The 24,552-nt window shown below is 58.6% G+C and overlaps 1 protein-coding gene across 2 annotated transcripts in view; it reads left to right on the forward strand.

Moving 5' to 3' along the window:
* Lamc3 (laminin subunit gamma 3) overlaps positions 1–24,552 on the forward strand; it is a 51,482-nt gene that overhangs the window by 22,629 nt on the left and 4,301 nt on the right. Inside the window, exons 10-27 of one of the 2 annotated variants that reach the window (XM_046451882.2) lie at positions 672–864; positions 1,012–1,130; positions 4,139–4,363; positions 6,240–6,428; positions 8,714–8,959; positions 9,777–9,930; positions 10,288–10,430; positions 10,846–11,024; positions 12,454–12,592; positions 13,501–13,706; positions 14,070–14,146; positions 15,230–15,364; positions 16,476–16,656; positions 17,996–18,145; positions 20,378–20,480; positions 22,582–22,781; positions 23,713–23,859; positions 23,943–24,042. In XM_046451882.2, coding sequence (XP_046307838.1) covers positions 672–864; positions 1,012–1,130; positions 4,139–4,363; positions 6,240–6,428; positions 8,714–8,959; positions 9,777–9,930; positions 10,288–10,430; positions 10,846–11,024; positions 12,454–12,592; positions 13,501–13,706; positions 14,070–14,146; positions 15,230–15,364; positions 16,476–16,656; positions 17,996–18,145; positions 20,378–20,480; positions 22,582–22,781; positions 23,713–23,859; positions 23,943–24,042 — 2,886 coding nt within the window. The remainder of the gene's footprint in view (positions 1–671; positions 865–1,011; positions 1,131–4,138; positions 4,364–6,239; positions 6,429–8,713; positions 8,960–9,776; positions 9,931–10,287; positions 10,431–10,845; positions 11,025–12,453; positions 12,593–13,500; positions 13,707–14,069; positions 14,147–15,229; positions 15,365–16,475; positions 16,657–17,995; positions 18,146–20,377; positions 20,481–22,581; positions 22,782–23,712; positions 23,860–23,942; positions 24,043–24,552) is intronic. The other variant, XM_046451883.2, reaches the window with a different exon arrangement.

The following is a 24,552-nucleotide window of genomic DNA, read 5'->3' on the forward strand; positions in this document are numbered from 1 at the left end:
CATATTTTATTTGGAGACAGGGTCTCACGGAGTTACTTAGGGCACTAAGTTGCTGAAGCTGGCTTGGAACTCACGATCCTCCTGCCTCAGCCTCCCGAGCCTCTGGGATTACAGGCTGTGCCACCGCGGCAGGCCTTGGGCATTTTTATTTCCTTTCCCACTGGGCGAATGTCTCACGGCTTCTCTCTGCCTTTGGCTTGCGCTCGAGTGAGGAGGACCTGAAAGGAGGGCCAGCTGGTCCCTCTGAGCCACATCCCAGGCCCCCCCGCCCTTGGTTCTGGGCATAGGTGGTCACCTGACGCAGACGATGCAGGAGGAAGGGGTGGGCCTGGCTCCTGGTGAGTCTCACTAACTCCCACGAGGTGGGTCCACAGGCATTCTGAGTTCCCGGGGCTCAAACGTGATATGTGGGCCGGTAGCAGGGGGCTCCCTCATTCACCGTTCCTGTGCTCTGTTGTCCCCTTGGACTTCACTTACAAAGCTCTAGGTCAGAGACAAAACTATCAAGAGTGCCAGCAGAGTGCCAGCAGAGCTCTAAGCCAGCCCTAGGTGACGGCACCTGGGTGTGACACCTGGCGTCTGCGGTGCAGGGAGCGTTTCTTGTCATGGATAGACTTGTGGCCTCAAGCTGAGCATCGGAAGACTGTCCGAGCCTCTTCTCTTGTCTGCAGAGCAGTTCCTGGGTGACCAGCGCTTCAGCTATGGACAGCCCCTCACGCTGACCTTCCGTGTCCCCCGTGGTGGCTCTGTGCCCCTGGTGCAGCTGAGACTGGAAGGAGCGGGCTTGGCCCTGGCTCTGAGGCACTCCAGTCTGTCGGGTCCCCAGGACGCTGGGCAGCCGGGGCAGGCACAGCTCAGGTTCCTGTAAGTGTCCCCATCCGTCCTCAGAGATGTGGGTGCACAGGAGGGGCACCCTGGAGAGTCCCCTGTGGTCTGGGCGGCTGCTCTGATTCCCAGGCTCCTGGCACCCCTCGGTCCCCATCAGGCCTCACATGGCCCTCTCCCCGGCAGCTTGCAGGAGACCTCTGAGGACACCGAGCCCCCGCTGCCTGCCTTCCACTTCCAGCGTCTCCTCGCCAACCTGACCGCTCTGAGTATCCAGGCTAGTGGACGAGGCCCAGGCCCTTCTGGTCAGTAATGATGGCAGCAGCATGCCCCCAAGAACCCTGCTCACGGCACCAGGCTGGGTCCTGCCCACGTGGCCTTGCCATGTTGAGTCCTGAGAGCAGTTACTGTCCCCACTTTTCTGAGCACTTTGAGACTCTGAGGAGTCACGGCACTTGCCCATGACCCTGCCACCCACAATGACAGCAGGAATGGTGGCTGAGGCCAAGGCAGAGGTCGTACAGGTGAGGGGCCTCCGGGTGGACAGCTCTAGGGGCGGGGGCTGGGCAGATATGGGGGCTGCATCTTCCCCGAGAGCTCGGCCCCTGCTGGTCCCTGGTGGTATTGCACCCAAGCCACCCCCAAGTCTGGTAGAATTTCGAAGTTCCCAGGATGGACCAGTATTTGTCACCATCTCTTGCCTTGGTCACTAGGGACAAACATGGTCATACCCTACCTGCATACAATTTTAAAAATCATATTACATCCTACCTACCTTGATATACAGAATAAATAAAAGGAAACGAGAATATTCAGACAGGGCTCAGGCCTGACCAGGCTTGAAGACTCAGCGGTCAGAGGCTCCCTGCTGTGTGGAGTGAGTGTGGGGAGCCCTCTGCCCACCTGAGCAGTGCAGACCGAGTCCCTCATGGCTGTGCTAGAGTGGAAACCAGGTCGCTGGTCACAGGCACCACAGGATGAAGAGGGAGGCTATAGGCTCAGTCACCTCCCTCATTGTGGTTCTTTTAAAAGGTGCCTGGAGCCTGTGGCTGGGTTCCATCACTCCGTGGGGGGAACACGCTTGGCAGAATAGCCACTCATCTGTGGGTGAAGCCGTAAAACCAAGTTTCGGACCCTCAGGGGAAGGCAGGTGACCCCGATTCCTGATATCCTGTGGGTTCGTCCTCTGAAACTCATCGCTGAGTGGGCGTGTTGGCCAGCTCATGAGTGGGGGGGGCCACAGAGGGGCTGCAGATGGGATGGGGTGGTGGTCACGGGGACTCGAGCCCCGTGAGCTGAGTGCCTTCACTGGTACATGACTTGGGACAGTCCTGAACCAGGCAAGGCACAGAGTGCCCCCACCTTGTGGCATCTGCGTCACTGGACAGTTCCATATACACTGGACGTGGTCATGCTACCTGGTGTCTGAGTGCAGGATGGAGCAGGGGTCTAGGCTCAGGCGCTTACAGAGGGGTGTTGCTGCCTTTCTAGCGTCAGAGGAACATTTCCAAACCACGGGGGCAGGACAGAGTGTCCTCTAGCACTCTGGCCTCCTGTTGTGACAACCAAGTGGACCTCAGATTTGCTTCCTGGGGTCATTTGCTCCTCCTGAGAGCCTGCAGCTCTGATGCCAGCTTTCCCCAGGCCCCTGTGGGTCCGAGGCTTGGAGGTGCAGCCCACAATCCCCCAGGCCCCAACACCTCCTCTCTCTGTTGGGTCAAGGCTCCTCTTGATCCTGGGACTCTCACTTCCACTCTCCCCAACAGCTCCCAAGCCTCCCAGTCAGTCCCTAGGCTCCAGTTGCCAGTGCGCCTCTTACTTATGCCACAGCACCCCACAGTAGGTATTGGGGGGCACTGGAGACACAGCTGCAAGAACCAACACCTCTCCTACCCCCAGGCCCCAACCTCTTCCCACTGATCATATTTGGGGGCCTATTGCTCTGAACCTTGGGGCGCGTTCTTACCTTGGTCTTTTTTAACTTACAAGTTCGGTCACACGGGACACTCTTCTGTGACTCACTCTTTCCAGCTGCTGGTGTGTCCTAGAGACAGCTCCTCTTTGGCACTTGAGGGAAAGGCTGGTCCTCTAGATCCTCCCCTCTGCAGGATGCCCTGGCATAGACCCCCCACCCGGTGACAGACACTCCAGGGTCTCAGCTCCCACCAGGACACACAGCACCCCAGGGAGCAGGGAACACCTCACATAAAGCTCTCTGCTTTTGTGTAGGCACTGGTCACAGGAGGTCCCAGAAATAGAAGTGTTAGGTCCAGGAGTGTGCATTTTAAATTTCAACACGCCAAAATTTCCCTCCCAAAGACTGTCTTCATCTCTACTGATAGGAGCACCCCCCCCACTGCCAGCTCTACTTCTCCAGCGCTCACAGGTGTGGTTTTAAAATATATATTCAGTACCAGGGATGGAACCCAGCCCTTTTTTATATTTTATTTTGAGACAGAGTCGTGCTAAGTTGCTTAGAGTCTTGCTAAGTTGCTGAGGCTGGCTTCAAACTTGTGATCCTCGTACCTCAGCCTCCTGAGTTGCTGGGATAACAGGCGTGCACCACCACACCCAGCTTGTTTTAATATTTTGCTTGGAGTTTATAGTTGCTTCCAGTGAGGAGCTTGGTCTGATGGGACCCTCTATCCCTCAGTTGCTACAAGTAGAGCCTCCTAAATTACATGCATACAGCTACACATTTTTTTTTCAAATGGCAGTTTCTTTATTTTCAAAAATGAGTGCATTATTGTTCACTTAAATGCAAAATATTCACCAAAAAAATTCACTGGCATTTCCATGTCATTAGGTCCTTTCAATCAAAATCCTTCTGTTAAAAACAATCCTCCCATTAAATGACAGAACTGTTGCATTCATTCATCTCCATACTCTTGCAGGACTTAAAACTTCGGGAAACAGACCTTAAGCTTTGCCCAAAGGTAGCATCCAGCTCTGAGCAGGGCCTCGCAAGCTCTCTGTGCCTATCCCCCTCCATGGTTGGTCTCTAAAATGTTTCCCCATCAAGGGGTTGGGCTGGCTCATTGTTGTTTAAATCTGCATATCTTTAATAACCCAGGAGAACGGAGTCTTTCCTCCCTCCCCGCCACCTGCCCGCCCTGCCCGTGCTGAGCACCTGCTCTGCCTTTGGCCTCTTGGCTGCCTCTCCTTCTGTAATTGCCTGGTTTCCCCACCCTTAATTTGACTGTTCTACAAATCATAACTGATTCTTAGGCTGCCCTCTGTCCGCAGCTGCCCATCTGTGCGGGGGAGGTTGAGGGGAGCCTGCATGCAGCTCCGTCCTCCTCTCTCTCTGCAGGCCAGGTGCTCCTGAGTGAGGTCCGGCTCACATCGGCCCGGCCCCAGAGGGGACTCTCCCCTTCAGCCTCCTGGGTGGAGACCTGCTCGTGTCCCCGAGGCTACACAGGCCAGTTCTGTGAATCCTGTGCTCCAGGATACAAAAGGGACACGCCACAGGGGGGTCCCTATGCCAGCTGCGTCCCCTGCACCTGTAACCAGCATGGCACCTGTGACCCCAACACAGGTGAGTCTTTGGCATCCTAATCTAAGTCCATCTGGGCTACATCTGGCCCTGTGAGATGAGTACTGACCCCCACGGGCACAGCCTGGCACGGGTACCAAGTGGCTGCCCAAGCCGTGGGCCCAGAGCCCGTTCCTGCTGTCGCCAGGGCGTCCTGTACTTTAGTAAGAGCCGTGACTGGATCCACCTGTGTGTTAGGCTCCGTGCCCAGGGCGATGTGCACGTCTGGTGAGGGCATCTGTCCACAGGCCCGCCCCTGCTAGGCAGGCTCCCTCCTCCCAGGAAGGAGCAGGGAGGACCTTGGGAGCCTGCTGGGCGGTGGGTGCTGTGAGGGAGGACAGGCATCCGCATGGCAGGTGATAGCAGGAGAGTACCCATGCAAGCCACACAGGTGACAGCCGCTCACAGGCACTGTCCCAGAGCCTCGTATCTGACACCCTCACCCCTTCGGGGCTTGTGGCCATGGGAGAGTCACTTCCGTCCCTGTCAATTGGGGACAGCAGTAGTGGCACACGGCCTACATTTTGGCGGGAGGGAGATGCCTAGGCTCTAAAGACACCAAAGCTGCACCAAAGCTGGGCCTGAGCCTTGGGGTCCTCACCTGGGAAGGGCAGGAAACAGAAGGCCGTCCCTTCTAGTATGTTGGGGGATGATGATGCAGGGTCACCAGCCTCCTTCTCATCCTGGCACCACCGTGTACACCACACCATTGGCTCCTCCCTGCAGTGTGGTCCCTGGACTGTCCTGTCTCACAGCCAGGGGGGGACTCCGGGTGCAGAGCAGCCACATGGCCAGTAGATGGCAGAGCTGCACCTCCCACGGGCCGTCCCCACCTGCAGAGGAGCCAAAAGGTGGGGGCAGGGCAGAGGCCTCTCCAACCCCACCCCCTACTGGGCAGCGGGTCATCCCTGGAGCAGGCAGGTCTCTGCCCATGTGACACATGGGGCACCCTTCATTCCCGTGCCCGTGGCAGACACCACCAATGGAGCCTGGGAGCGGCCGCATACCCCTGCCCTGCCTGAGGCAGCAGAGTCTCTTGTGGGAGGGGACCATTTTGCCTCCCCCTCGAGGCTTCATGTCACTGCCCAGGCCGGGAGGAGCCTGTGGGTGCTGGGCCCAGGCAGGGGCAGTGCCACTAAGTGCTACCCACTGGCCCACTCCCGTCCCTCCCCCTTCCTCAGGTCCAACTAAGCTTGTCTGGATGCCGTGAGGGGAGGGGCGTCCTGCCAGTGCTGGCCTTGGTTGACGCCTTCACGGCCAGGCTGCTACTGGGTGTTTGTGGCCGGGCCTCCCTTCAGAGCACCCCGGGCTCTGAGTGGACGCCAGGTGAGGCTGGGCTGCGGAGGGGACTGAGACTCCCCTGTCTTCAGGCGCCAGAAGGCAGGGACGGCTCTGCATGTGGAGGCCAGGCAGCCTCAGGGTGCCCCTGCAAAGTCGCACCAAGGCTGGTCCCTCGAGGCAGAGGAAGGAAGAGGAGAATCAGTGTGGCTCTGCGCCTCCTGGTTCAGAGGAAGGTCTGGAGCGCAGCTTAATAGTGACATCGGGTCACGTGTGAACCAGGGAGAGTGGGGCCACCTTGAACGCCCGGCTCCATGGTCCTTGCAGGAAACCTCGAGGCCAGCGCCTTTGCTATTCCCGTGTTACAGGCCAGGACACTGAGACGCGGGCCTGTTAGGTGACTGCCGGGTTCAGCGGGCAGGAGATGGAGGACCTGAGCCCAGGCCGGTCCTGCACCAGCCATCCCTGCCATGCTGCCTCTGCCTTAGAAGGTCCCACCCAGTTCTACTGGGATGCTCCATGGCCGCTCCCACTGCATGTGCCCAGTTTCAGGGGCATCCTGGCTCAGACGGTGGACTGTGGTTCTTGTCTTGACCCTCAGGGATCTGCCTGTGTGGCCACCACACCGAGGGCCCGTCCTGTGAGCGCTGCTTGCCCGGTTTCTATGGCAACGCCTTCGCAGGGCAAGCTGATGACTGCCAGCCCTGTCCCTGCCCTGGACAGTCGCCCTGCACCATTGTCCCAGAGAGTGGGGAGGTGGTGTGTACCCACTGTCCCCCACACCAGAGAGGTGAGTGGCCGTGACCCAGGGAGGGCACCACCCGTGGGGAGACCAAGCCTCAGGTGCACTGGGCTCTGGGGTCCTGGGTTTGGGATGTGGCAGTTTGGGGAAAGCCCAGCTTAGGGATGGCAGGAGTGACCTTTGGGGACACCGAGTCCCAGGCAAGGCCTCAGACTTCAGGGTTGCTGGCAGACCTAGCCCTGAATACATGTAAGTGACCTTTGAAAAGGCCTGAGAGGGAGCCCAGCACCTGTTTCCCTAACAGAGATTCAGAGCAAAGGAGGAAACCTCAGATTAAACCTCGGGTCCTCCAGCTTTTAAACACCACCTGGGCAATGTGTGCAGTGGGACCCTCCTCACCCCCACCCCAGGCCTCTGCCGGTCCTCGCTCCTGCTGCTGGGCTCTGGGCCCTCCTAGACACCGCATCTTTTTTCAGTAGTGTTTGAGACATTCACATGCCCAACAATGCACCCATTTAAAATGTACAATTAAGTGGCTTTTGGTATACTACAGCATGGATTTTTTTTATCATGGTAAAATATGTAGCGTCAAAGTTTCTGCCTTAAACATTATTTTAAGCGTGTAACTTGGGGGTGCTGCGGGCGCCCTCATCGCCACCGTCCGCCCCCAGAACCTCACCATCCCAGACAGAAGCTCTGTGCCTGTTAGGTCAGTGCTCAGCGCCTCCTGCTCCCGGTGGCCCCGCACAGCTCCTCCACTCGCTGACTCTGAGTTGGACTCCCCGGGGACCTCATTTAGGCGGAGTCACATTATGCTGGTCCCTCCGTGTGGCTGGTTTCATGTGGCCCAATATCCTCAAGGTCCCAGACATGGGATTTTACCTTTGGCACACGTGGCAGCGTCGGACCAGTCCTGTCCCACGCTCTGCTCCACTGGACCCTGCTGAGAGCAGCTCCCTGGTCCCCAGGAGCCGGCAGGGCTGAGTGGACAGGCTCAGAGCGGGGAAGCCAGGAGCTAAGGGGCCTGCACCCCACTAGCCAGCACCCAGCCCCCTGACTGGCTCTCACAGTGTGAGTGGACACAGAAGCTCAGACAGGTCGCAGCCGGGGGCGGGGACAACCAAGAGGGCTCTGCTGCCGTCCTGTGCCTGCAGGGCTTCCTTGGGCCTTGTGAGAGGCCAGCACACAGACAGCTCCCCTGGGCACCTGGGTTGGGATTGGCTGCGGTCAAGTCCTGGTCTCCGCCTGCCTCAGGACCACACCACCCACCACCCTGTCCCCTGGCAGTCCCCAGGGGGCCTGCAGAGCTGCCCTCACCTGGTCCCTAGGGCACGGCTGGGGACTGCGTTCGTCAGAGGGCTGCAAGCTCCCCTCTCCCAACATGGGTTCTATTTCAGAGTCCCCAAGGCCACGCTCGCCTCCACCTTGAACCCTGTTCAGGTCTTTCCTTCCTGGTCTCTTGGTCCTTTGTGCCCCTCTGCCCCTCTCTGAGGATGCTCTGAGTAACGGTGGCTTGATTTCAAGAGGACCATGAAGTCTGAGGGCACACGGAGCCCACACCTGTTTTTCACAGGGACACAGCTGTTCTTAGATGTGTCCACTCAGTGGGACTGCCCATGTCCGTTGACACAGGGTAGAGGTGTAAAGAGCGGGTGACACGCACCTCACGGGCCCCTCCTCTCACCACCCCGGGGACCATGGCCAGTCGGGGTCTGTGGATCCCCCAGACATGGCTGCACGGAGATCTGGGCAGAGACTGGTGTGTTACAAAGAATGGCCCCACCACCCAAAGCACGAGCTGTGTCCAGAGAGGGTCTCCCAGCCACCACCCTCCCGAAGTCCTCCCACCCCATCTCCTGTGAGGCTCATGGTGGCCCTGTGGGTGGGACGAGGTGAAAGCAGCCCCAGGTCCACCCGGGAGGCAGGGCAGGAGTGGAAATGCACATTCCTGAGGAAGTTCAGAGGCCACGGGGAGCAGAAGAGGGGGAGGGGAGGGAGGAGACAGTGACACATTGGTGACGACGAAGATGACAACGGAGGTGCTGATGAAGATAGTGGTGACAGTGGCATGCTGGCACTTACCACATGTCAGGAAATAATCTCACCGAGCCTCCACAATCCTGTGAAGTAGCCGCCATATGTGTCCCCTTTAGAGATGAGGAGCCTGAGTTCAGAGGGCACAGTGGCTTCCCTGAGACCACACAGCCAGGGGACAGCCCACGGGGGCCTGGCCCAGCTTAGCTTGCGGGGGGCTGTGCTCCACTCACCGGAGGCCTGGCTTTGTGCTGGGCACAGGTGGCCCGAGCTCCTCACCCCTGCTCCCTCTCACACAGGGCAGCTCTGTGGTAGCTGTGATGACGGCTTTTTTGGGGACCCACTGGGGCTCTCTGGGGCCCCCCAGCCCTGCCGCCCGTGCCAGTGCAGTGGGAACGTGGACCCCAACGCGGTGGGCAACTGCGACCCGCTGTCCGGCCGCTGCCTGCGCTGCCTGCACAACACGACGGGGGACTACTGTGAGCGCTGTCAGGGGGGCTTCTACGGGAGCGCCCTGGCCCCTCGGCCTGCCGCCAGGTGCACGCGTGAGTACCCACCACCAGGGCCCGCGGGGGCACGGGGCCTCGTCCTCCACCCGCTCAACCCAGGTGGGGTGGCTGAGAGTCCCCAGAGCCAGCTGGCCCCTTCGCCAGCTCTGCCACCTCAGACAGGTCCCCATCTCCTTGGAGAGGGAGGGACTGGCTCTTCTGCAAGGTCCCTTTCAGCCTTGGCGCCTTATAAACTGGGACCAGCGATTTCCCCCTCTTGGATAACTCAATGCTATGCTCTCAGCTCAGTTAGTCCAGGAGGCTGACCCGGGGTCACCAGGCCGGGGCTCCCCTTCCTCCTCCAGCCCCCACACCCGGGTAACCCTCAGAAGAGCCTAAGCTCTGGGAGACCACAGCCTGTGGTCCTGCAGGGAGGAGCTGGGCGTCTGCCCCAGACTGATCTGCTCCTGCGCCCTTTCCCACACCCTGCCACCATCTTGCTGCCCCTGGCTCTGTGGAGCCCCTTGGGGAACCCGCTGTGTTCTAGAATGAGATGCTGTCCTGCGGTAGCCGGGGGGCCAGGACACCTCATGGCCCAGGACGGGGTGCAGGGCTCTGCCTGTGACACTTTGATGGAGTCTGGGCTCAGGGCTCGGGGCAGGCTATGCTGGGGCTGCCTGCCGCTATCTCTGCCCCGGTTGTCTCCAGGGGTGTAGCAAAGGGGCCGAGACCCGAGCTCGGCCCTCCAGCCGTACCTCAGCAGGGGCTCAGCAGTCTGGGCTGCACCCAGGTCCTCTCAGGGCTTCTGCAGGCCCACCTGTGGTTGAGTGGACAGGTGTGCCCATCCCCAACACCCTGCCTTGCTTCCCCACAGCCTGCAACTGCAACCCTGGGGGAGTGGACAGTGGGCAGACGCCCTGCGACCCAGTGACTGGCCAGTGCTCCTGCCTGCCTCATGTGACCGGGAGGGACTGCAGCCATTGCAGCCCTGGCTTCTACAACCTCCAGCCAGGGAGGGGCTGTCAGAGGTAGGTGGGGTGAGGCTGTGGCACTCTGGGTGTCTTGCCAGAGGTGGGGGTGGCTGTTTTGGCTACAGCAGCACCTAAGACAGACATCTCTAAGGAACAGTGGGGTCCTGCAGGAAAATGTGAGGGAGCCACACGGGTTTCTTCTTGCAGGACTTCTCAGAGCCTTTAGTGAGCAAGTGCCCTGTGACTTGCCAACAGAAGGCTACAGTCTCTCCAGGACGGGGCATTTGTCCCCAAGGCCTTTATTTCCCCCTTCTGGTGGGCATCCTGTGAGATTTGTGCTCCCTTGGGCATAGCTGCTGCCACTAGAAGCTGGGCCAGGAGTGGCCTAAGACCTGGTTCCTTCCCCTATTGCAGCTGCAAGTGTCACCCACTGGGGTCCCGGGAGGACCAGTGCCATCCCAAGACTGGGCAGTGCCCCTGCCACCCCGGTGTCACAGGGCAGGCCTGCGACAGATGCCAGCAGGGTTTCTTTGGCTTCTCCGTCAAGGGCTGCCGGGGTAAGGAAGCCGGTCCTCCCTGGGCTGCTGGGACAGGGGAGGCCTTTTGCCAGAGATGCCGGCAGGAGAGACAATGGTCAGGGGCAGGGGGGGTCTCCTCAGCACAGCCTGGGGACAGGGAGCCAGTGGGTGTGGAGGAATAGCAGCGCCTTGGTGGCAGCTGAGAACCTCGTCCCAAATGCCACCACTGAATTCCTATGTGCCTGGGCCCCCTGTCCCCTTTGTGAGCCTCAGTTTCCTCACTTGGACAGTTGGGCAGTTCCCAAACCTGGCTGGTCCTCAGGCATCTGGGGACACTGAAATAGACAGGACTGTCATCTCCTCCGACCTTCTGATCTGAGCCTCCAGGGAAGGCTCAGGGGGGCTGGTGTGCAGGGGCAGGGCCCCCCAGCGCCCACAGCCCCGGCCCCCCCAGCCTGCAGGTGCTCCCCGGTGGGCTCCAGCTCAGCCCAGTGCCACGAGAACAGCACCTGTGTGTGCAGACCCGGCTTCGTGGGCTACAAGTGCGACCGCTGCCAAGAAAACTTCTTCCTCGCGGCGGACGGCACACGCTGCGAGGAGTGCCCCACCTGCTACGCCCTGGTCAAGGGGGAGGTGAGCGCGCCCACCCCGGCCGGGCCAGGCCACCTCGTGTTCCCGTCCATTCCACACTCGGCGCTGCGCGCTCTGTGCGGGGCGTGGGGTCTGCCTGCTCGCCCACAGCTCCTGGGCCCTCGGTCCCCAGCAGCCTTCTCCCTGTGCCCACAGCTCCTGGCCCTTCCTATTTTCTGGGTGAACAGGAAAGAGTGGCTCTTGTCACATGACCTTCCTGACTGCCCTGGGCCAAGGTCCCACGCTTCCTCTGGTTTGGTGGGGATGAGACGATAACGATCCTCCCGTGGGGAGGTGACGCAGGCCCCCAGGCACAGGGAGAATTTTGGGCAGGGAGGTGGGTGGTGCAGGAGGTAGGAGGCTAAGCTCTGGGGTAATCCATTGGGGTCCCCTTCTCAGCCCTGTTAGTTGACACGTGCCCAGGCAGATGGCAGTCTTGGTAAACCTCAGTGTCTCTCTCCTACTGCAAAACAGAGAGGGTTCAGGCCTGCACCCGCTCCCTGGACTCGAGTGGGCTGTCCACAGCATGTGGAGTTGCAGAGGCCAGACGGTGTGCAGCAGGCCCAGGCACCGACGGGGCGCGGCAGTCCTGAGCCAGCCCACCGGGGTTCTGCAGGCGTATTTATGCCACGTGGCTGAATAAACACCCCAAGCAGCCTTTTCCAGAACCATTTTGTTTCCAAATGAGTTCAAGGCAGATTTTGCTATCAAGGAAGGAAAGGAAAGCTTTGTAGTTCGTCACAGCATTTTGGATTTGGGGACTAAGGTCAGGGCTCTGCCCTCATGGCCCTCGGCTTAGGGTGGTTGGCAGGTGTTCATGCCAAGGCTGCCTTCCGTCTGGGCAGTTATTGTGTCTGATTAAAAGAACAGGCGTTGGCTGGGTGCAGTGGCGCATGCCTATAATCCCAGCGGCTCGGGAGGCTGAGGCAGGAGGATCACAAGTTCAAAGCCAGTCTTACCAACTTAGCAGGGCCCTAAGCAGTTCAGCAAGACCCTGTCTCTAAATAAAATCAAAAATAGGGCTGGGGATGTGGCTCCATGGTTAAGTGCCCCTGAGTTCAATCCCCAGTACCAAAAAAAAAAAAAAAAAAGAACTGACTCGGGGCATCCCACAGCACATGCAGGCACAGGTGCCCACGGCACACCCACATGGTGACAAGTCCTAGGAGTTCAGTGCCCAGGACAGATGGGCACGGGCCCTCTTCCATAGACCAGGCGTGTGCTGGCTCGGTATGAGCAGGTGTCTGAGCAGGGAAGGGAGGGACAGCTGCCGTGGAGTGGGCAGGGCTGGTTCTCAGGGCTGCTGGGCCTTAGCTTTGAAGCTGGGGAAGGGAACCCAGGAGGGGGACAGGTCAGGCAGAAGCCAGGGGTAGGTATCCAGGGAGGACTGCAGGTCACCAGCCTCACACCTTTTCTTCCCTGTCCCCTGAAGGTGGCCAAACTGAAGGCCAGGCTGACCTTAATGGATGGATGGCTGCAGGGCTCCAACTGTGGCCCCTGGGGGCCACTAGACATTCTGCAGGGAGAAGCCCCACGTGGAGACATCTACCAGGGCCACCACCTTCTGCACGGTACGGAGCAGGAGTCCAGGGGCTGGCTGGTCAGAACCCAGTGCACAGCCTTCAGCCTGGGCCTGTCGGATGCTTTGAGGGCTCTCAGTCCTGTCATGCTGGGAGCCTGTCCTTCAGTGTCCCCAGCCTGCCCGTCCCTGTGTTGACATCAGTCTCCATACCCCCCTTGTAAGCGTGGTGCAGATGGGGCAGTCATGACCCAATCGCATGGCAGGTGAAGGCTCGATGCTGTTCCAGAGGCTGGGCAGGTGGAGTCTGGGCAGGTGGGCAGATTCTTGGCCCTGGGCTCACTGTCGTGCTCACCCATCCCCTGCACACACAGTGCGGAACACGTGGGAGATAAGTGAGCAGTTAGCAAAAAAGAAGACCTGCGGCTAAAACCAGGCAGAATGTGGCCTGGGAGGGGACATTTAGAGGGCACTGAGAGGACTGGTGTTCTGTGAGAGTTCGTTTCCTAGCACGGTGCTAGGTGACCGTTGGGGCCACCCACAGGTGAGCTGGGCACCTGGTCCAAGGCTAGCAAAAGAGGGAGCGAGCAGGTGGCAAGTTTTAAAGTGTCCACACCTGGGCATCCTTGGGAATTGCCGAGCTGACTTGGGCAGAGAGTCACTGACGTCCCAGATTCTGGAATTGCTTGCAGTGGCTTAGAAGGCCTGGGTCCCTTCCAGGCCCCTGAGTGTGGCTGACGCAGCGTGTGGGACTGGGGTGGCGATTCGCCTTCTCCAGGCTTTAGCCTTTGCATCTGTAAAATGGGCAGAGTCTTTTGGACTCAGCATGGGGACCCAGGCTGGTGATGGGATTCGCCTGTGCCCAGGGAGAGTGGAGGCCACAGACAGGAGCCTGGGGGTGGGGGCTTTAGTATGGAATCTCAACTTCTCTGTGACCCCTGGACTGTGGGCTTCCTGCAGGGGCCCGGGAAGCCTTCCTGGAGCAGATGACAGGCCTCGAAGGTGCTGTGAAGGCCGCGCGGGAGCAGCTGCGGGTGCTAAGCAGGAGCGCCCGCTGCAGCCAGGCCAGGACCCAGAAGACCTGCATCCAGCTGGCCGACCTGGGGGCAGCCCTAGAGTCCTCAGAAGAGGAGATTCTGCACACAGCCTCTGTTCTTACCTCTCTGGTACCCGGGGCCCTCCCTCACTGAGCCTGGGCATGGGCCCTGCCATTGACCTGGTGACCCTGGGCCTCCCTCTGCCTCTAGGAGGCTCCGGTCATCTGAAAACTGGAAGTCAGACTGAGCCTCCCCCACAGGCTGGGTGAGCTAGGGTGTGCAGAGCCAAGATGTCCCAGGTGGAGCTGCCTGGGTGGCACGCGGCGGGTGGGACTGGTCCTTCTGTGTTGGAGGATTCGCGCACGGCCTGCCGACTCAGTGGCCAGCTTTGCATGGTCATAAATTACTGGCACGGTCTGATTCTTCACAGTAATTTAGCCGGATGTGGCCCTAAGAAAGGACGGGCCTCAGTTTCGCCTCTTGTCTCTAAAGGTGATTGTGCAGGAGGGGCCCGGCCAGCCCACCAACTGGACTCATCTGGCCACAGAGGCCCGCGCCCTCTCCAGGAGGTGAGCCCATGCCCCAGGGAGAGCTGAGGTCCTGTCCACGCCATCCCCCAGCCCTTGTCTGGGGGACTCTAGGGCCAGGGTCAGCCCCACAGGTGTCCCTTCCCCAGGAGGTGGGATCCCATGGATCCAGGCCGCCCCCCAAGCACCTGTCACCACATTGGAAGGAGAGATGTGTGAGAAGCCGTGGGCCAGAGGTGCCTGGGCAAAGCTCGCTTGCCTTGGGCACAGAGCACCTGGCGGCTCCCTGGTGGCTGCTCGGTTGAGGAATATTTCACCCGGCACAGCCCAGTGGTCTGACCCCAGAGCCGTCCACCCCCGCAGCCCCTTTCAGAACATTCTCATCCCCCTTTGCCTCTCTTCAACCTCCCCAGCTCCCCGCAGCCCTTCACCTGCCCTCTGTCTCGATGGACTTGCCTGTTCTGGGCATTTCCCATAAACGGCGTCTAACGCGGTCTTTCTTATCTGCCCCATTTGGCTTTCACATAGTGTCTTCAAGGTTCATCTGCAGAGGAGCATGGAGCGGTCCTTGTTCCTTTTATGGCTCTGTGCTATCCCAGGGAACAGACACACCACATTTTGCTTACCCGATCACCCCTTTATTTGGATTCTTCTCTCAGCTGCCTTTATGAAATCGCTTATGATCCTAAAAACATAGACTCTGTAGCAATTTTCCTCTTTATCTCCAAGAACCTTAGACTTATTTTACAGATGAGGAAATACATTCAGAGAAGTCAGGTGACCTACTTAAGGACTCACAGCTTGGAAGTGATGATGCCAGGATTTGACCCCAGGCTGCCTGGGCCGTCTCCTCTGAGCTGTGTCTGTTAGGGTGACTGCACAGTCACTGCCCAAGCTGGGAGGGTTTCATGTGTGTGAAAGGCCTGTGCTGGTCCTTGTGCCAGGCCAAGGTCCTCCCTGGTATGGAACAGGAATGGGATGTGTGCACCCTTTCCGTGGTCCTGCGTGTGACTGCCAGGCAGGTAGCAAAACAGTCTGTCCTGCAAGGGGCCCGTGTGCTAGGGGCGTGGGTTTGGGCCAAACCCCTGCATGGGCTCTTGCTGATGGCCGGGGTGACTTGCACAGCCACAGGGACACTGCTGCCAAGATCGAAGCCGCTGCAAGGCGTGCCCTGCTCGCCTCCAACACAAGCTACGTGCTGCTCCAGAGTCTGGTGGATGGTAGAGTGGCCCTGGAGACCCAGCGGGAACTGGAGGACAGGTGGGACCTCCCCAGGTGCAGTAGAAGCTTGGGCTTAGCCTCCGGGAGCCCACGGGGCCTACGCAGAGGCTGCTGGCTCCAGAACCAGCTTCCCCTGGGTCCCAAGGTGCTTGGTGGTTGGTTGGGGAGTCTGAGGTCTGCGTCCCACTTGGACCTATGGGCCTGTGAGACCCGTTGGTGGACTGAATTAATGAGGAAGGAAGAGTGTGGTCTGCTCACTGCCTTTCCAGCTCATTTGAAAGCTACGAGGTAGCAGCCACTTTCCAAGGCTGAACTGGAACCCCGAACAGTGAATCAATCTCCCTCTCTCCCTCCCAGCAGCAAGCCCCAAGTCCTCCCACCAAGTCCAGATAGCTCCTCTTTGGCACCAGCTCAGTTCAAGGGTCAAGGTGATCTGCAGCGTTTTGCCTGAGCTTCACATTTTCATTTCTAGATGAGACAATCTGCTTGGCTCAGCTGGGATTGGGTGTCCAGCCAGTTGGCTGGGCTGGGGTGAGGTCACATGACCCACCCCTGGTGGGAAGCACTGTCCTTCTGGGACTGATAAGGGGTGCAAAGGAAGCTGAGGGTGGAGGAGGAAGGCTCCGCCCCAGTGGTGGCCATGGTGGGGCAGGACCACGTGGGGTGGGCTGTGGGCAGCTGGCCAGGACAAGAAACCACGGACTTCAGGCTACAGTCCCTGTAGCCACTGCACAGCCCAGGGGTCACTGTCTGTGGACAATGACAGGCTCAGGGTCACCAGCAAGGGCAGGGCCCTGGCCACGTGCTTCCCACGCCAGGCATCTTCCTCCTCACACTTCACCCAGACCAGCTGAACATCTGCAAACCATGTGCTTGTCGGGTGGAGAGCAGGCGGGAGCCCTTCCAGAAAAGAGTGGGTGAACTGAATGAATGAAGAAAGAAGAATGTGCTCGTTCATTGCCTTCCTGGTGCACTGCAAGGCTGCAGAGAAGCAGCCACTTTCCAAGGCCAGCTGCTGGGTGCCAAGCGGCCCAGGATGTTGGAGAGGACTTTGCAAAGCCCGGGCTCCAGCCAGGGACCCAGACAGCAATGGGGAGGGACAGCCCTGTGCCCTGGTTGGAGAACCAGCCTGGCCTCTGTCTCCTTCCAGGTACCAGGAGGTCCAGGAAGCCCAGAAGGCACTGGGCACGGCTGTGGCAGAGGCACTGCCCAAAGCTGAGAAGGCGCTGGCCGCCATGCAGCACGTCGTTAATGATGCAGCCCCGCACGGGGCCTTGCTGGCCATCCCTGCAGCACCGGTCAGCTCAGTCATCGTCGAAGCTCTGCATGGGGTAGGGGTGGACACTCTAGAGGCTGGAGAAATCCAGTGGGCAGAGACAGAGGATGTGGCTTATATTTAACTCTATGTGGTCGATTAAAACGAGATAATCGTAGCTGGACCCCACACCTTAATCCCAGCTACTTGGGAGGCTGAGGCAAGAGAACCCCAAGTTTGAGTCCAATCTAGGCAATTTCCTGAGACCCTGTCTCAAGATTTAAAAAATGGCTGAAGAGTTGGAGGTGGCTCAGTGCTGGAGCACTTGCCTAGCATGCACAAGGCCCAGCACCGCCAAAGATAAAACTTAAAAAGTGAAATAAAAGGAGATAATCCACCCCAGGGCTTGGCGGGGTTAGAGCTCGGCTGCCCTTTGTGGGGATTAGAACAATATCAAGGCTGCAGCCTCTTCTCCATGCTAATGACGGTGGTAAGGATGCCAGCCAGACATGGGAGGAAACCTCAGCTCTGCCACTCCAGCTTTGTGACCTTGGCCAAGGACTTTCCCTCCCTGAGCCTCAGTGACTTCATCTGTCACGGGGACCTGGTCTGTTAGGCTATTTCAGTGCTGATTCCACAGGGGCGGGGAGGGCATCTGGGCATTTCCTGCGAGCCCACCATGCTGTGCTCGCGAACTCTGAATGCATCAGGCCCAGCCTGTCTGTATAGTAATCCTGAAATCCCCCAACTCAGAAACCCAGCTTTAATAAAGTAGCTGGCTGGCTGGGGGTGCAGCCTGGTAGCAGAGCACGTGTCTAGCATGCGTCAGGCCCTGGGTTCCGTCCCCAGGCAGTAAACTTATACAAATTAAGTGCATTTGGGACAGAACCTGACCCAGACCGCCTGCCCATGGCTGCTTTGCCCCTCTGCTGCCTGTGAGGAGTGACACGGGGGTATTAGTATGTGTGGTGGGCTGCTGTCCCAAATACCATGAAGGGCCTGGCTCACATGCAGCTCCTGAGCAGCTCTGCTTTGCACGGTTTGAAAAATTCTGCATTCTGAAGCCTATCTGCTGGAGGTTTTGGGTAAGGGAGTGGGGGCCAGGGAGAGATTCTCACTTCGCCGTTAGGAGATGCATAGCTAGAGGGTAGTGCGGCTAGGCTCTGAGCCTCCCTGGCCTCACTTCTCTGCTGTGGCCCCTCAGCTTCCCAGGGTCCACACTAGCTCCACCCACACTGTCCTTGTCCTTGTCCCTGTCCCTGGGCTTCCGGTGCAGTGGAGGCACTGACTCTTCAGAGGCATGAGACTTGGTGCAGGGCTGGCAGCCCCAAGCTGACCCTCAGCCCAGCGGGGCCTCTTTCTCCGAGTAAAGGATCTGGTCCCTAGCCCCCACCTGAGCCACCATCTCCCCACAGCCTCTGAAGTCCCAAGCTGGGGACCTGGACTCCAAAGCGCAAGTCCTGGAGAAGACAGTTGCATCAAGAGACCGTGTGGCCACCGAGGCTGTCGGCACCCTCCGGGCCGCTGCCCAGGCAGCGCTGCAGAAGACAGAGCCCCTCACGCAGGTGAGCCCCTGTGCTTCTTTGGAGCAGGGCAGCTGCAGGAGGCAGGGTCTGCTCTGACGGAGATCTGGGGTCTAGGGAAGGAGAAGGGCAGGAAGGAGCTCTTTCCATTTCTCTGGTGCCTTCCCCCAGGCTCCAGAGACCCTCAGGCAGCCTGAGCAGGAAGGACAGACACATGGACAGGCAGACGCAGGCGACGCCCACCCTTCTCAGTATCAGTTACAGCTGGTGGTTCTTGTTCATTCCCTCCTTCAGTTATCAGAGGGCCAGATACTGAGTGAGCACCTACTTTGAGCTGACCCTGGACTCAGTGCTCAACCACACAGCCTGGTGCTCGCAGTCTAGGAGAGAAGGCACCGGATGATTGGGGAACGCAAGGAGAATGAGGGGTGGATCTGACTTATGCCAGTTGTTCTGGACCTTTGAGAGTGTCAAAGACCCCTTCAAGATAACCAGGATTGAACCCAGGTGCACTGGACCTCTGAGCCCACCCCCTGCCCTATTTTGTATTTTATTTAGAGACAGGGTCTCACTGAGTTGCTTAGCACCTCACTATTGCTGAGGCTGGCTTTGAACTCACAATCCTCCTGTCCCAGCCTCCTGAGCCGCTGGGATTACAGGTGTGTGCCACTGCACCTGGCTCAAGATAACTTTTTAAAAAACTTTTCATTTGATGCACAGTGGCACACGTCTATGATCCCAGTTCCTTGGGAAGCTGAGGCATGAGGATCACCGGTTTAAAGCCAGCCTCAGCAACTGAGTGAGACCCTAAGCAGCTTAGCAAGACCCTGCCTCAAAATGAAAAATTAAAAGGGCTGGGGTGTGACTAAGTTGTTAAACACCCATGGGTTTCATCCCCAGTACCAGAAAACTTTGAAAAAGTTTTCTATTTGGAAATAGTTTTAGGCTTACAAAAATGTTATAAAGAAATTACCAGAGGGACTGGGGCTAGGGCTGGGGCTCAGTGGTAGAGCGCTTGCTTAGCATGTGTGAGGCCCTGGGTTCAATCCCCGGCAACCACATAAAAATGAAAAAAAGGTATTATGTCCAGCTACAACTAAAAATATTTTAAAAAAGAAAGTACAAAGGATCCCCCTGCCCCTTTACATGGGCTCCCACCGGGTTGGGCATTTTATCCAACTCAGTGTGAACATCAGATTCAGGAAGGCCATGTGGTGCCTTCCAGGGCCTGATCCTCAGACCTCGGCCAGGTCCCACCCACGGTGCCAAGGCGGCCTAGCTGGACCACCTTCATCTTCCCCGTTTTTTTTGTACTGAGGATTGAACTCAGGGCACTGGACCACTGAGCCACACCCCAGCCCTGTTTTGTATTTTATTAGAGACAGGGTCTCACTGAGTGGCTTAGGGCCCTGCTAAGTTGCTGAGGCTGGCTTTGAACTTGCGATCCTCCTGCCTCAGCCTCCCGAGTTGCTGGGATCATAGGCGTGTCCACCGCACCCGGCTCATCTTCCCTTTAAAGACAGGAAAAGGGTTTCTTTGTGAGGAACTGAGGAACAGGGCCCGGCCTGCCCCACACCTGGAGAGCTTTGCTGTGGGGGTCCCCAGGATAGTGCCTGCCCATGGGGTCCACTGGTCCACTGTCTAGAGAGGGGCCAGGAAGAGAGTGACCTCCCCAACCCCCTCTGAGAGCTGTCGTCCATCAAGGCCGGACCCCCATGCACGGAGGCCCTGCCCACCCCCCCACAGCACCCCCCTTCCTCCTTCCAGAGCTTCATTTCTCTTTAGTCACATAAACGTTAGGGTCCACTCTGACATAAGTTTAAAAGCATGGATATAATTGTCTCAAATCCCAGCACTTCCCCTTCCCTCCCCTCCTCCCTCTCCTCTTGCCCTGGACCAAGACTTGGGTCCCTCTATGGCTGGACATGCTGTCTTTGCCCACGCCTCCATCAAACCCCAGATCTTGAAGCGCCCAGTTTCGTTTCGTGGTGGTGGAAGAAGCTGCCCTCCTGCGAGGAGGAGCTGATGATGGTCGATTGGCCAGCTGGCCGAAGCAAAAGCAAAAAACGCTCCTGGAAAGGAGTGTCCCTTGTCCTCTGTCCTTCGGTTCTTGTGCTGGGTTTCCCTCCACAGGTGCCTCAGGTGTCTTCAGGGGCCAGGGTCAGGTGTGGCAGTATTGAGGGGGTTGGGTAACTCCATGTCAGAGGTGCGCTGAGTGATGCTTGGGGACCCAGTCTGTGTGGACTCTGCCTTCAGACTCTCTTCTCCCTCCAGCTGCGCCAGGAGGCCACAGCTGCTCTGGCCCGAGCTTCCTCGTCTGTCCAGGCTGCCACAGTGACCGTCACAGGAGCCAAGACCCTGCTGGCTGACCTGGAAGGTACGTGTGCCCAGCTGAGCCCTGGGCTCTGTGACACAAGTACCCTGACAGCCACCAGACTCACCTCAGCAAGTGCAGGCCTGGGGTGGGGGGTCAGAAGTCCAGTGGTGTGGGCCTAAGCCATGTGGCCACCCCAGCCCCATCTCAGGACCCCTCCCCAGGCTGCACATCTCTCCCCGTCTCGCACATGGCTCCCTGGGTACCAGCCCACCTGCCATCCCACCCACCCCAGGACCATCAGACCTTGCACAGACCCCTGGGGACCCCATGGGGAGAGAGTCTGAGCTGGAGCTCCCGGGAGCAGGGGGCTGCTCTGCAGAAGGCAGCGGGGTCCCTGCGGGGCCAGGCCTCGTTGGAGCTTTAGAGAAATGAGGCCGAGACGGGCAGGCGAAGTACAGGCTGCTCATCCACCCCCAGGTCAGAGCTTAGCCGAGTGGAAACGGCCAGCGTCAGCAGGCCCCAGCTCCGGGTGCCCAGGGTAGTGGGCGTCTGCGTGTCCTCTCTGCTCCACAGAGAAGCCGGGTGGTTCCTTATCCAACAGTCAAGACAGGCAGGGACGATCCCCAGCCCAGGAGTCTCTTAGGGCCTGGGACCAGGAGCCAGGCTTGTGCTGGCCATCTGTCAGTCCCTCCAGCCCTGGGCCTGACCCTCCAGGCCTCCCACCTCCACATTCCCCAGTGGCCTGAAGTCCTGGTCACCTGCTGGCTGGGGGCCTCCTGCGGAAAGTCCTGGCTGTGTGCTTGTGAACCAGAGTCACATTTAGGAACAAGTTCATTCAGCGACTCCTAATAAGGGAATTTTAGACATCAGGGTTGTGAAGGGGTGTCAACGTCACCTGCTGGGAATCTGCCCTGCAGGGCTCGCTCACCTGCGGTTTGCTGCTGTCCCCGGCAGTGAGCTGTTCCCAGCAGGCCATCCCACTGCTGGGTGGTTCCAGAATACATTCCTGCAGTTCCTGCACGTGCTGGGTGGCAGTTGGCCTCCCCGGCCCTGCTCCATGTTCACACACAGACTGCCCTCCACCCTCCTCCCCGGCTCTTCCCCTCTCCATCCCACCGCGCACACTCCCCCTGCGCCAGGGCCTAGGCTCGGTTGATGCAGGAAATGGGAGGAAACTTTGCACAAGGGGCCGAGGTGCTGCCTTCCCTGGGGCTGGGCCTGGGGTCTCCTACCCTGTGACGTGTTCTGCCAAGGCAGGCGTGTGGTCAGATGAGTTCAGGACATGTCTCCAGTGCTCTCTCGAGGCTCACCCCGCCCACTTCAGAATATCAAGGCCCGAGAAGTCCTGTGAGGAGGAGACCAGTTCACTTTACTAACTTACTCGGCGTTTCCTGTAACATGTATGAACAGCCTGAAGAATTAGGCTTAATTATACAAGAAACAAAAAGTGGATCTGATTTTTGGATACAACAATTATATAATATTATGCCCACCAAAATTGGAAGACTTGATTCTTTTTAAAAATTGACTCTGGTCTACTGTCACCTGTACTCCTTCTAATAAATTTCTCTCAAAATTCTATTGGAAAGGAAAGGAAAAGAATGGAAAAGTCCCTTTCATTATCCAGAGGGAAACAGCTTCTTACTAGATAAAGTCTATGAGAATTGTAACCTTTCCCTTTTTTGTCTTGCCTGCCTGGGAGCTCGGTGGTAAATAGAGCATTTGGTGCCTGCAATATCATTATTGTAAATTTCTGGTACTTCTCGCTCATCTTTCCTTCCTCATCCCCCTCCCAGTTACATATGGCTCTTGGTCTCCACTAGGGTAGTCTGTTGGTGCATCTGTTACCGTACAGCACTGTTAGGAATGGGTGGTACCATGAACGGTGCTGTGGGTCCCCACCCCCACCGCTGACCACCGTGTCATTTGATGACTTTAACAGACGTCCTAATATAATGTGACGTGCATCTTTAAGTTCTCTGCCCCTCTTGCTCCTTTGTGGTTTCTCCTGGGTGAGCCTGAGAAGGTCACGGGCTGATGTCACGGGTCTCAAACCTCCACTCCCATCAAGCCAGGATCGGGGGTGGTTGAGCAGCGAGGCCACTGGGCAGGAGTTCCAGGGGTGAGCCTGGCCCTGACGCAGGCTCCACCGGGTTTGCAGGGATGAAGGCGCAGTTTCCTCGGCCCAAGGACCAGGCCGCCCTGCAGAGGAAGGCGGGTGTCACCCGGGACAGGCTCCTTGCAGACGCGGAGAAGAAGACCAAGCAAGCAGAGAGGATGCTGGGAAATGCCGCTTCTCTCTCCTCCAGCGCCAGGAAGAAGAACAGAGAAGCAGAGCTGTCAGCCAAGGACAATGCCCAGGTCAGGCCAGGGCTACGGAGACAGTGGCTTTCCTACCCTCTGGGCCTGTGGCAGGGACGTGGGCACACAGCTGCCCTCTTCCCGGTCTCGTGCTGACTGTTACTAACTGCTGCCGGGGCCCCGGCTCTTAGCTCGGAGCTCACACAGGTGACCTCGTTGATTCTTTATGAAATAGGTGTCGTTGCTGTCCCCCAGGGTGTCTGGTGAGGACCCTGAGGCTCACCCGGGGTTTAGGACTTAAGTTGCATAACCAGGACTCACACCTGGGCCTGCCTGCCTTCCTTACCTAAATGGCTGGCTTTTCTGTCACTGGGGCCCTATTGTAGTGGCTGTCCCCAGCTCTGCTTCACCTTCAGGCTCACAGCACAAGGGAAGATCGTCATGGTCGCCCAGGCTTCTGAGGGGCTGGACTTGGAGTAGGCACCCCCACGATCGGTTTCTTGTCCTGCCACTGGACTTTGGCCGGCCTCCGCCTCCTCTCTGTGCCTCCATTTGTCTGTCTGTAATAGAGTTGGAACGGCTCTCCTCCAGGGAGAAATGAGTGGCTTCTTGCAGTTTTGCTGGTGCCCAGCACCAAGCCCACATCCAGTGCGTATTTGTTGAATGTGAGAGTGAGTGACCCCCCCTCGAATCCCAGCACCTGCAGAGGCTGAGGCAGGAGGTCTGCAAGTTCAAGGCCAGATTCGGCACCTTAGTGAGACTGTCTCAAAATAAAAAGTAAAATGGACTGAGGATGTGGCTCAGTGGTAAAGCGCCCCGAGTTCAATCCCTAAGTACCAGGAAAACAAGAACAAAAAGCATGGCTGGGTGAACGAGCGCATGCTCTGGGCAGGAAGCTGACCACGGCTCCCCATCTTGGCCGTAAGAGCTCTTCATCCAGAAGGCCTTATTCCAGTCCCCCTCTTCTCCCTGCCCTGATGCCCACCTGCAGCTCGCCAGGACCTTGCTGAGGGAGGGGAAGCAGGGCCACCGCCGTGCCAGCCGGCTCGCCAGCCAGACACAGGCCACCCTCCGTCAGGCCTCCCAGCTGGCGCTGACCTCTGGAGCACGCAGTCGGGAGCTGAGGGGAGCTGAGCTGGTAGGTGTGCCCGGGCCCTGCCCCATTGCCCCTGCCCCTGGCGGCCAGGAGGGACCTGCTCCAGCTCTCACCCCTCCCCAAAGGTGGGTGCCGGGCTGAGCACAGTGGAGCGGCACATCCGGGAATCTCGCATCTCCCTGGAGAAGGACATCAAGGCCTTGTCGGAGCTACTCGCCAGGCTGGGTAAGGAGACCCCCGAGGCTGGCCCTGAACTCCGAGTCCCTGTGGACATCTTCCTATGAGGCGCAGCCCCAGGAAACTTGCCACATCTCCATCCCCACCCCGCGACCCTCACGCACTGTTGCAACCACCCAAGCCCCGTGAGGAGCAGGGCGGGTGTCTAGAAGCCCTCCACTTGCCTTGCTTCTCTGTGCCCCAGGCTCCAGCCTGGCCCAGGAGGGGAGGCAGAAAACTCAGGTACTCACACCTCTGAGTCCCAGAGAAGCAGGTCAGTGCGCAGGGCCCAAGGGAAAAAGGACATCTCAGAGACAAGGGTGGGCGGCATTGAGGATTAGAAGCTGATTTAGAATCGGAAAGACCAGGGTTCAAGTCTGGCTCTGTCCCTGCTTGGTTGTGAGACCTTGGGCATGGCACTCCACCGAGTCCCCCACCCATAAGATGGGAGTAACAGCGGAGTCACTTAGAAAGCGCTTTCCACAGCACTGGGTGCGGAGAGAACCAGAAGACAGCAGC

The sequence above is a fragment of the Marmota monax genome, unplaced genomic scaffold, assembly GCF_021218885.2.
Source record: "Marmota monax isolate L192 unplaced genomic scaffold, Marmota_monax_Labrador192_F-V1.1 WCK01_AAM20220418_F8-fsc00020, whole genome shotgun sequence".
NCBI lineage: Eukaryota > Metazoa > Chordata > Mammalia > Rodentia > Sciuridae > Marmota > Marmota monax.